The following is a 12,153-nucleotide window of genomic DNA, read 5'->3' as shown; positions in this document are numbered from 1 at the left end:
TCACTGCCTGCACGTTTCTTTTGTGCCCAGGTGCCCACGGAGAAGCCACTTTCTCGACAAGGGCTTCCGGTTCCCAAATGGCAGAGCCGTGGGCCGAGACTTGAATCGAGGCTGGGGGCTAATGGCTCTGGAGGGTACATCCAGCAGTGGGCCCCCATTCACACCCCAGCCTTCCTGCGGAGGCTGTCCAGGAGGCAGAGAGGCCAAAGAGTCAAGATAGCGGCCGCAGCCATCCAGTCAAAGCCTCGCCTCTTTGTACATGCCCCGCCCAGGCACATGTGGTACAGAGGAGGCATTCAGCCAGTTCTGACCGGTTCTGGAGAATCGGTAGCGGAAATTTGGAGTTGTTCAGAGAACCGGCCAATCCCACCTCTGACTGGCCCCGCCAACCCCATCTCTTCTCTGCCTCCCATCAAGTCCCAGCTGATCAGCTGGGTCTTCTTGGTTGCCCTGCATAGGAGAATGGAGCTGGAAAGCAGGTTACTGGGGAGGAGAGGGGGATTTTGCAGTATATCCTTCCCCTGCCACGCCCACAGAACTGGCAGTAACATTTTTTGAATCCCACCCCTGGTGTGACGGCTACCCAGGAAATCTTGCTGCTGCTGCTGCTGAGGAATGTTCTGCCTTGGGGTGGGGGATGGAGTTGGGGCGGGTGGGGGGTAGGGACGGTCCAGAGACGGCATGAATGCCAGCGGCCCTGCCCAGTTGCCCACCAGCGGCCAAGGCCCCCTCCCCTCCCCTTTCAGCTGCTGAAGCCCTCCCCATTTCCTGAAGCCAAGGCAGGGGACCCAGGGCCAAAATCCAGGCCTCCCACCGGGCAGAAGGGAGTGGGGGGTCCGGTTCTCTGGGTGCTGGCCAACCTCTCGCTCAGCAGAGCCCTCCGCAGCCACGCCTTGGACTACCAGGGTCAGGCTATGGGGCGAGATGACGGGATGTGTGATAGGAGGGGGGGGGCACCGTTTGGAGAGAAAAGGATCGCAACATTTATGAAGCCGCCCAGAGACGATGCTCCTCAGGGATCAACGGCGGCCACGGGTGGGAAGAGGTGCCTCCAGGGGAGGAAAGCAGCTCCTCCAGGATGCCGGGATTCTCGGCGCTGCGGTCCCCGAGGCGGCTCCGCACTTGGGCTCCCGGCTCTTCAAGCAGCAGCGCACAAGGGCAGCCTCGTCCCCTCCGGAGGCTAAAACGAGGGGGGAGGGGCCTGCAAGGGGCAGAAGGCGGGAAGCTGAGAGGGAACTCACATGCCAGCCGGGAAGGAAAGGCCAGGACGCGTCTCACTAATTCGTCAAGAGTTTTATTCCGTCTTTGGTCCAGGAGTTTAAGGCAGGAAAATGTTCCCCGTCCTCCTGCCCTTCCCCACAACCAGAGTGGGTGAGGGAGGTTGGATGAGGGTGCACAGCTGAGGCAACGTTCCCTCCTCCCCCCGGGAGCTTCTGGAGCCGAAACTGGGCTGGCATCTCCCTTCACCCGGATGCCACGCGAGGCCTCTCCAATCTGCCTCCTTTGCAGCCGATTGAGCCGTTATCCCCCCAATCCATTATTTCATTAGATTTGCATATTTACAGATATAAGCAGAGTGAGGGGGGATTTGCACTTCTGTCAACAAGCCAACCGTCTAAAGGCCATTTTCCATAGTTTTCAGTCCCTGCTTAAGCTGTGATGATGTGTCAGAGAAAACCCGAAGGGGGGCTCGTGCTCCGCTCTCTCTCCTCTGAGGGGTCCCGCCAGGGCCTCTTCCCTGGTCATCAGGCTCCCGTCCATCTGGGTGGCTTTGCGCCTGAAAATGACGCAGAGCATCATTGGCCCTCCCTGAAGAGAGCGGCCAGGCCCCCGTCCAGATGTCCCGGTCAACGCTGCGACCTCCGGCCGGCCCATCCCAGGAGAATCTCACGTGAGGGTGGGTGCACCTGTGTGTGCCTCGGAAGGAAGGAGGAGGAAGAGCTCACGGCCTCTTTGGAGAAGTCAGAGCGGGGAACAACATCCAGAGGGTGAGCAGGAGAACCGCACAAACACAAGGCTGTCCAGTGCCTGGAACCAGCAGGAGCAGCAGCAGGGCTTGGTCATCTCTCCCGGCAGGCTCCAGGCCTCCCAGCGGTCAGCGAGGCCAGATGAGGACACTGACCGGGGACAGTCGGGAGGAGTCCGTGAGGGTTTTGCCTGCCAGGCTCACCTGAGCGACCCGTTGGGCCTCTACAGCGTCACAACCCGCAAGTGCTCCATCCTCAGCAGGTCCCGTCCCTCGCAGGCGTCTCTGCTCTCAGCGGGGATGAACGTCAGCGAGATCTGGAAGGCAAAGCAAAGCAGCGGCATCAGCCAACAGGGAGGCCGAGACCCCCCCCCCCGGTCCCCTCGGTCCCGATTGCAGGGCGCAACCCTCCAGGGTGGGCCTGGGCTGGGCTCTGGCCAAGGCTCCAGGTAGGGCTGGGAAGGGACCTGCAGCTGTGCCTCTCCTGCCCACTGAACCCTTTCGCAGCACCCAGAAACGAAGCCTGCCGGACACAGGCCCCCTGCAGCCCCTCCCCCCTTGCAGATGTTGATACACAAGCACTTCTCCCTTTACGACCATCAGCTGAGTGGCCAACATTACACCACAACCAGCCCTTCCACTCGCCTGGCCAGAATTCGGGCGTTTGGCAACCGGCCGGCAGCTCCGATGGCAGAAGCTTCCGGGGGTCACATTTGAGGTTGGGTTCCAACAAGCAAAGCTCCCCCCCACTCCCCCAATAGAGGCCAATGGTATCAAGGCAGCCTCTCTTCTTTGTCCGGGTGTTTCAGCCGATGCCCACTTTCAGAAGTTTTTGCTCTCCTTCGTAACCCTTAAGGACCGAAGGGACCCCTCCCGTCCTGCCTGCGCACGTTCCCTGCCCTTCCGCTGCTGGGCATTTCTGAAGCCAAGAGAGCAGCGGTGGAGCTGCCTGTTTTCAACAGGTATTTTTGGTAAGGCCACATTTAATGAAATGCAAACGGAGCAAGTGGCAAACGACTAATTATTTCAATTTGGCCTGATTACTAAGACAGGATTCAAAAGCCTCCAAGGCTCACATCTCCCCTAAAGGCCTGATGAAAGCATCATCGGCTCCTGCAGAATCCCAGCCCAGCTCAGCTGGGCGTTCGGCCTTCCTTTCTTCTGGGTCACCGTATGGAGGAGCCCCCGACCGTCTTTGGCCATCAACAGAATGCAGCGGTTTGGAAGCAGAGCAACGGCCGCATGTTGTGGAGGGGAAGGAGGGGTGGAAGCGCGTAAGAGGCCTTTGCCCAAAGCACGGGGAAGGACTTTGGGCAGGCCTCTCTTCTCCCCCCCACCCAACTGTCCTCCTCCAACTCTGCAGGGGGAAGAGAGGCCTCCGGAGAAAGGCGTACCTTTTTCCTGCGCTTCCTCCTCCTCCGGGGACAGAGCTTCAGGTTCAGGACCGTAAGAGTGATAAGAAAGCAACGGATGCTGAAGAGGATCTCCACGGAGTCCAAGAGAAAGGAGAGACCCCAGAGGACCAGGGCAGAACTCTGAGGAGAGGGAAGGGAAGACCAGAGGTAGAAACCACGGCCCACCCACAGCACGAGCCATCCCGCCCAGGGTGCTGAGCAACCCAGTCGCAGGGCAAAAATGACACCTCCAAAGTATCGCTGAGCCTCCCCCCCCCCGCCCCCCGGGATCCACTTCAGGAAGTTGAAGCCCCGGGATCTAGAGAGACCCTTCCCCCACCAGAGCCCCCTTCAGGTAGCAGGAGCTCCGGGTCCTTTCGGGCAGACTTACATAGATCCGTGTGGGATCGAAGGGGCACTCGTGGGTGATCTGAATGACCTCCATGTCGGCAAAAGTGCACACAGACAGAAGGGCGTGGCCCCTGTTGGCAAAGGTCAGGCCGATGGCCACTGCCAGCCCCGCCAGGCAGAAGAGCGAGAGGAGGCTGCTGATGATGCTGAGGGAGAAAACAGCCCATCCCTGCAAAGAGAGAGAAGTGGGAAGCTCTGGTGCCAATCCTCATCTGGCGAGCAAGACCACACGCTCAACGTTACGTTTGTTTATTTGATTATTTACATTGATTTTACATGCTCCCCCGTCTCCCAGGTGTGACTCTGGGAAGTCATCATCACATCAAAACAATAGGAAAAACGTATCAACAGAATAACCAATGGTTGCTGAGGACAAACGCATAAACACTCCACAATAATAACAATCTCACATCTAATCTCCCAACCTTTGTACTCTGGAGCACACCCAGAGTGGCACGGGGGGCAATCTGGAGGGGAGGGCATTCCAGAGGGCAGGGGCTGCCACAAGAGGTAGAGGGGGAGGAGGGTTCAGAGAAGAGGATAAGCCACAGGTCATAGTTTACAAAGCGCAATGTGCCAATTAGCTTAGCCTCTTCACAAAATTAACACAACTTCCCAAATTCACATAACACACAACGTATTATGTTAAAATATGGCTTGTTATTTGGGGTTCAGTTTGTGAAGTGAACTTAGTGATAGGTGAAACTGGCAAAATGGCTTTCTATAGCCAGAGATCAAACTCAGAACAGTTCAGAAGTCACTTGACGTTTGGGGAAGAGCGGTCAAGTCCACATCGTGGGTGAACCAAGCTGACCTAGACTCAAACGACATTCTATGAAGGCACCTGAGAATTTCAAAAGACGCCACATGGGATACCACTCAAACGTCTTGGGTTTCGATTCCAACAGCCCTAGGATTGTAAACTCTAGGAACTGGAGTCCAACACAAATGGCGGGAAGATCTAGGAACTAGTATCCAAACAATCTAAAGCAGCGATACATCAAACTCACATCATCACGTTGGCGTCACATGATGTTTCTGGACTTTTCCCCCATTTGCTAAACCGGGTGTGGGTATGGCCAGTGCATGACACACCCGGCCCGTGGGCCGAGAGTTTGACAGCTCTGGTCTAAAGCAAGGTTTTTTTCAACCTTAGCAAAATCGAGATGCCCCATGCTGGCTGAGAAACTCTGATCTAAAGGGCTTCATGTTCACAGAGTGGAGAAATTCTTCCCCAGAAAGTTTTGGAACAGGCAGTTACAATTAATCAATCAAGCAATCATCCTGCCAGAAATGACACTTAGGTTCTTCCAGCATGATAATGGCAAACTGAATGTTTCTGAAGGAAACTGTGACAGAATGGAAGCCACTGAAGATTATTTTTATGCTTCCTGGATATTGATCTGCATTTTAGATAGTCTCTAATTAGTGCATTTTTATATAAGTGACATGAATCTTCCACTACAGCAGCCTTTAGAATTTGCATGTTAGGGAAATAATTTGCATTGAATCTCACCAGGCTCCAGGTTGACTCAGCCTTCCCTCCTTCCGAGGTGGGTAAAATGAGGACCCAGATTGTTGGGGGCCAGAGGCTGACTCTGTAAACTGCTTAGAGAGGGCTGTAAAAGCACTATAAAGCGGTATATAAGTCTAAGGGCTATTGCTATTGATGGATGTTAGATAATTGCACATCGTTCATATGACTTCTCTATATTTTAGTTCATTATTTTTTCTTATTCTATTTGTAGAGGCATTTATATAAGCAGTTTTGTAGTCTGACTAAAACGTTCCCCTTACTGGGAAATTCAAAATACAGTAAGTAAGCCAAGCAGGGCTGCATGCAAAGGCCTACTTATAGTTCCTTCCCAATAAAATTTTATAAGGGAACTACTAAAATGCCCTCTGTAGCTGGGAAAGCTGCTTACTTACAGCATCACTTTATGGCGTTATTGCCTGCTCTCGGGTGTTATCTTCCAGGTGGGGCAGGGGGTGAAGATCCAGGTGGCCCTCAGGATAAGCAGGTTATGGGTGTGGTGGTGAGAAGAAATGAGGCTCAAGGTTAAGCCATTCTTTCCTAAAGGAGTTAGCAAGACTTTCTGCAAACAGTTGCGGGTGTAGCCTATTCAGGAACTCTTATCCAGAAACCTAGCTCATTTTCTGACTGGAGACATTTCTGCTCCAAACTGCCACAGGGAGAAAATTGCTTACCAGCGACTTTTGCGAGAGGTATCTAGAAAGCACAATGGCTGCTATTCCACAGGATATTGTCTGTAAAGAGAAAACCAGGAAATTACCCCATGCAAAGAGCAGCAGCAGCAGCAGCAGATTACAGTATGGTGATACAATTCTCCCCTCCAGATGTTGCCTTCAGGGGAAAAATTCAGCAAATTGAGGACAGCTGATGGCTTTGCAGGAATTAGCTTTGAAGATCCCAAGATCCCAAGTGATTGTTCTATTATTCCAAGGAATCTGAAATCTCTGGCAAGGTAACAGCTTTAGAATTATGCTTGCCTTTTGCTGCGGCAGAATCATTCCAACTCCAGTCACAACACATTAATACCACATTTGGCGCAATTCCCAACTTTATCATTAAGACAGAAAGAAGAGCAGAGGGCACTTATTTTGTGGGTGCCCATCAAAACCAGTAACTGATTTTTGCTCCGTTTCTGTCTCTGAAATAGTGTTGGCAGTTGAATTGATAATAATTTGACTTTTTTGACTGGGGGCTAACTTATCAGGGGGCCCCACACCATCTTGGGAGGAAGAATGAGTTGGCTTTGGCCTGCCCTGCGAGGCAGCAGAGCAGGGAGATGGGACTGGCTGGTCCTTCCACCAATCCCTCCGTATCACATAAACCAGGCGGCTACCTACCAAGACGGCTGAGATAGCCAAAATGATGTTAGAAATGGCATACTGCAATGAGATGGTATCTTGAGGGTTGGCAATGTGGCGCAAGACCGTTCCATTGACCAGGGCTCCTGAAATGAAGTTCAGGTGACCAATGACAATCAGGATGAGTCCTGTTTTCATCAAGAGTTTCTGGGAGCTGCTGGTGTCGAGCTTATCTACGAAAGAAACACATTTGTTCCAGTGTACAGTTTTGCATCACAGAAAGGGAGGAGACTGTTAGGAACAGAAGGTGGAGAGAACTAGACAGGCCGCCCATTGTGAAGTCAAGTTCAAGAGGCATCTCTGATCCTAATGCGGGGGCCAACCTCATCCCTCCTTAACTCTTTTCTGAAGCATCCTCAGTTATAAGGAGGATTTCACTTCCAGATAGTCATTTAAGGGATGGAAACATGGTGAACATATTTTGGAAGCAAGTCACATCTCACAGGCATTTTACAGATCCTGGAGAGCAAGGGGGGTGGGTGGGGGAAGCTACCAACAGAGATCACCTGATGAACATAGTTTACTTGGACTTTGAGTCTTACTTGTCAACACCCCCCCCCCCCAAAGGCTCCTGTATGAATTAAGCCAGTCTGGGATAAGTGAAGGGCTTCAATAAAGGTCAATAAAGGGGCAAAGAACAGTAATAACAAGGACTTCTTATAATGGAGTCTGTCCAGATGTTTTTTTTCCTAACAATTTATAGGACTGCTCTTCTGAGCTTATTTACAGCTGATTAGGCCAAATTTCAGGGAACATCGAATGTTTTAGATTGATTAAAGCAAAAATAAAAGGTCTGTAAATGCAATTTAAGGTAAGCTTTAAAAAGCATGCTATGGCAAACGCTCTGATGCAGCTAGGTGTGCAGGGTAAAGGAGCTGTTCCCTGACAAAAATATGCAAGAAGCATTACCTGGGCAAAGAAACAATACAGGGAGAAGTCCTGGGAAGCAAGATAATACAGCAGCCGAAAGGCAAATGCCTTCCCAATTTACTGGGTACAAGCAGGAGAAGCACAGTCAGACTTGCAAAATGCTGCTATTATGACTTATATTATCCTGATCTAGCTTTCCTGTGGAAATGAGTCTCTGGGTCTGACTCTAGAAACTCAGAATCTCCCTCTAAGCTGCTTCAAGCATCCCGATGGAAAAACAGCAGCAAGCCCAACCAGGGCCAGCACCTCAAGGGGGGGCAAGAGCTTTCGGGCAGCTGTTGCTCCGGTAGGTAAAGTCTGACCCTGCCGAAGCAGCTGAACTGCAGTTCCCACCCCCCACCCCACCCCCATCAGTTGGCCAACAGGCAGATGTGGAGGGAGATGAAATTTAGAACATCCAAAGGCAACCAGGTCTCCACTCCTGCACCAGACTCCCTTCCCATGAGCCTATCTAGGTCTTTACTTTGGATTACAATGTTTAATTAACTTTTGTGAGTTTTCACCTGGCTGTTCTTGTCTGGAGAAGGAAGAAGCACCATCTTCTTCCTCCTCCTTCAGAAGGAACATCGAAGTGGGGGGAGGGAGGGATCTGTGGTGCTCTTCCACAGGCAGCCCTGGCTGTGCCTCCAGCATATTCAGCTACCATGCATGGTCTCTTCCACCACAACACTGGGGTGGTGGTGCCATGGGCTCAGCAGGGATGGGCATTTGCTCCCCCAGCCAACTTGTCTCCCACAGGTTGAGCCAGGGGCCATAAGGAAGTTTGTAGCGCAGCCAGTGTTGCCTTTGGGAAAGAACTAGGGCCTTCCTTTAAAGATTAACCATTGCTTAAACAGAGGAGGGAACGAGGCCAGGACATCCCATAAATCTATACAAGGTGCAAAGCGGGGAGGGGGGAGGAGAGCAAGAGAGGCTGCTTGGTATGCAACTGGCCAGCCAGTCAGGCCCCTCCTGGTTCCTGGTGTGGTGACCCTGCTTCTCCAAAATCTGGTTGGGCAGCTGAATGCCCATCTCTTTTGTTCACCTGACTTTAAATTCCTCCGGGGCAAATAACTGTGTGTGTGTGAGAGAGCGGGAGACAGAGGAGAGAGAGAGAGAACCAATTCAGGACTTTCAGACCACCAAGACTATCTCCATGCAGCATTCAGTTTTAGTTTGTGCATGACAGGCAACTGGAAAGCCTCATTAAGGCGTATTTTGTGCAACATTTCGTACAAGATTTGACATTTCATCAGCCTTTAAAATTTTCTAATTATGGAAAGTTTGTTTAGATCATTTTTAAATAATGCACATGACTTTTCCATATTTAGTTCAATTTATGTTCTTCCTAATTATTCAAAAATTACATTTACATTAACTGTTTTGGAGTCTGGCCCCAGAACTCTCATTATTGGATTGAAAAGAATTATACTAAATAAATCAAGCATAGAGCTGTCTGCAAATTCCTTTAAGGGAGAGGTTGCCTGTAGAACTGCCCCCAGTAAGTGTAAGATAACTACAACAAAATTAACCATATTTGGAAAAGACTGTTTGCATTTTTCAGTGATAGCCAAAATAGTAAATAAAGATAATTTTGTTTTGAAAGAGCAAAGATTTCCATTTAATGTTAGCTAATCACTTTCTCCCAACGCTCCCCTGGGATTTAATGCATAAGAAAACTACTTTTCACATTAATTGCAATGCTTACATTTGTTTCCCCTGCTCTGTATGGTCTCCTAATTAAAAGACCCGTTCAATGTATCCTGGAAATACTCATTCAAACTCCTGGCGTGCTAAAAGGCAGGCGCGCCATGCACCTTTATAAACCCAAACCTGACTCCTAATTGCAGCAACCCGGATTTCCCACCGTCCTGCAGCGGAACCCTGGAAGAAGCGCCTAGCCTCGGAGCGTGAGGGGCACCCAGAGGCCTGTGGCTGTGCCGCCGAGGGTGAGGAGGGGGCGAGGGAAGAGAGGGGCCCGCCCCGCTTTCAGCCCCTTTTCTCCCCCGCCGCAATCCCGAGCGGCCCCAGTCCCCAAGAGCGCGGAGGACGCCTGGAAGGCCGATCGAGGCCCCCAAGGACGGCCGGCCACCCCCGCCTCCCCTCAGGCCGGGCGCCGCGGGGCCTCCACTCACCCAGGCGACACATGGGGCCCGTGAGGAACGCAGCCCCGCCCCGCTGGGCCGGCCGCCGACTCCACTACTCCCGCCCGGCCGCGCCGCCGCCGCTGCAGTAGCTCCGAGGAGCGGCGCGCCTTTCCCGGCCACCTGTCCGGGCTCCTCTGCGCTCCGGCGCCTGGTGGGCCCCGCGGCTGCTCCTCCCGCTCGGTCCCTCCGTCTCTGGGAGGCGGGCCCCAAAGAAAAGGCCCGGCTCCACCTTCGGCCTCCGCCTGCGGGAGACGTGACTCACCTGCTGGCCCCACCCGGCCGAGCCGCTCCCTCCTTCCTGGAGCAACCGCCGCGCTGGGCGCGCCCGGGCCAGGTGGGCAGGTGGCCGCGGGCAAGCAGAGGAGGCCGGTCCGGGTGGGAACGGGGCTTGCGGGTCCAGCCGGGCGTCGAAGCCCGAGCAGCCCCTTGTGTCAGCGTGGCTTCCCGAGTCAGCCCCCTGACTGGCTGCGCCTCTGTTTTGGGGCTTCCGTGGGCCGGTGGAACCCAGTCAGCCTAAGCCCGCATTTCTCTACCGGGGCAATTTTAAGCTCTCTTGCTGGCTGGGGAATTCTGGGGTGAAAAGCAATGGCTCCCAACCTGCCTCCCCTGGAGGACCTGCGTCCTGCACCCCGAGTCAAAAAGGGGGCTGTGGAAATACCTGCAGGCCCCTCACATCCCGGACATAAACTCTTTCAACTCCTTCCCTCAAATCAATGCTACAGAGCCCTGCACACCGGAACACAAGGACAGGTTTTTCCTGAACACCATCACTCTGCTAAACAAATAATTCCCTCAACACTGTCCAACTATTTACAAAGTCTGCACTACTATTACTGTTTAATCTTCTCATCACCCCTTATCACCCATCCCCTCCCACTTGTGACTTTGTCCCTTGTATCCTTACGATTTATATTGACTGTTTCCTACTATGATTTGATTGCTTATTGTGCCCTATGACTAAGTGTTGTTTGTACCTGATGATTCTTGACTCTTGACAAATGTATCTTTTATTTTATGTACACTGAGAGCTTATGCACCAAAGACAAATTCGTTGTGTGTCCAATCACACTTGGCCAATAAAAGAATTCTATCCTATGCTGTTCTATTCTATGTGAAGGCCTCCCATCTGAAATGGCCGAGGCTGAGAAAGACGGGTGTAAGAAGAGGGTGCAAGTGGCTTGTCTTCCTCCAATTTTTTTTAAATTCCCAGCCTATTTTAGAGTGCTGGGATTTCCATGTGGTGTCTTGTCCAGAGGCAACTGGTTTATTTTTGAGGCAAAAGGCAGGGGCAGATCTTTCCCCTGAAGAGAGGATGGGGGAAGAAGTGTAATTATGCCAGCATCTCTTGGGAGACAAACTTCCTCCGGGTCCTTCCGGGAAACCCACAGCTTCTCTCAGTGAACGCTTTCTCCTCCAGAGCCAAGAGGAAGGCACAGGATATTAAGCACTGGGGTGACACTGGAGGGCTTGATTTGAAGGGACCGTAAAGCTGAGGACAATCGGGCGTTCCTCTTGGGGTTCAAGAACGTGGAGCAGTAATGATTTGGTGGCAGGAGAAGCTAGCGATCTGGTCTCTTCACTCCAGAATGGAACCACGGAGGGATGGGCTTAAGTCAGAAGGAAAAGCCTCCCCTGGAAGAGTCCAAATGTTGGGTTCCTGCTCTGCGCAGGCGTCCACAGGGCTCAGAGCCAGTGACTTGGTGCCACTCTGGGAGGTGATGGGAGGCAGGGGTCCTTGGTGCTCTCTGAGCTTCATCAGCTTTGATGGTATTACCTAATTCAGGTAATGCAACATCTGCAAGGAAACCACCAAGCTCAGAGAGTATCAAGGACCTCACAGTTCAAACCAGAGCTACTAACAGTCTCCTGTATTGAGATGGGAATATTAGGCAACTCTGCAGACAGATGCTAACATCTGTCAACGTTTTCAACGTTCAAACATGTAATATATGCAAACTTCTCCTTCTGAAAGGATGATCTGCACCACTTAGTTACCTTCAACATCTGCACTTGCCCTTCACAACATCCAAGATCTATCCTCTTGGTCTGAGAAGCCCTCCTCCACACTTAATGAGAGATTTACACGGAGAAGTTTAGACGAGCAACAATGTCCTGTTATTCCAGGACAAAGAAAAGGGAGATGAGGCCTTAAACAAAGCTTGATAAAAGTGTTGCACCATCTCTTCATTCTTTGCTCTTTCTAACAAAGGTTTATTTTATGCTATTTAACAGTACCGGGGGGTTAAAAAGCAAAGGACCTATTATTCCTTGGTTCCATGGTCCTACCCTTTTTGGATGGAGCAAAAAGTATTTACAAAGAAGTGGAAACTCAGACCACACATTCATTATATGACAGTTCCACAATATACTTCTTTTCCCTTCTTGCATTTCATGTAACGTTTCGAAATATTCTTCCTTTCTGCAGCTGAAAACC

At 51.7% G+C, this 12,153-nt stretch overlaps 1 protein-coding gene across 5 annotated transcripts; it reads right to left on the bottom strand.

Annotated features, from left to right (window-relative positions):
* Window positions 1–1,278: 1,278 nt before the first annotated feature.
* Window positions 1,279–10,240, bottom strand: TMEM54 (transmembrane protein 54). Of its 5 annotated transcripts, XM_087939506.1 has the most exons (7): window positions 9,784–9,938; window positions 9,708–9,748; window positions 6,643–6,836; window positions 5,980–6,039; window positions 3,752–3,940; window positions 3,361–3,501; window positions 1,279–2,283 (listed from the first exon to the last, which is right to left on the bottom strand). In XM_087939506.1, the coding sequence occupies exons 2-7, from the start codon at window positions 9,718–9,720 to the stop codon at window positions 2,191–2,193; spliced, it is 690 nt and encodes a 229-aa protein (XP_087795632.1). In that variant the 5' UTR covers window positions 9,721–9,748; window positions 9,784–9,938; the 3' UTR covers window positions 1,279–2,190. The 5 variants fall into 5 exon arrangements, with proteins under 5 accessions (XP_087795632.1, XP_087795628.1, XP_087795627.1 ...); XM_087939502.1 differs by lacking the exons at window positions 9,708–9,748; window positions 9,784–9,938 and adding an exon at window positions 9,982–10,240; XM_087939501.1 differs by lacking the exon at window positions 9,784–9,938 and having other exon boundaries at window positions 9,281–9,716.
* Between the last annotated feature and the right edge of the window lie 1,913 nt (window positions 10,241–12,153).

This window comes from Pseudonaja textilis, chromosome 10, assembly GCF_049901715.1.
Source record: "Pseudonaja textilis isolate UNSWEBS1 chromosome 10, rPseTex1.2, whole genome shotgun sequence".
Taxonomy (NCBI): domain Eukaryota; kingdom Metazoa; phylum Chordata; class Lepidosauria; order Squamata; family Elapidae; genus Pseudonaja; species Pseudonaja textilis.
Note: the sequence above shows the minus strand (reverse complement) of the source record. Positions and strands in the feature narration are given on the sequence as shown.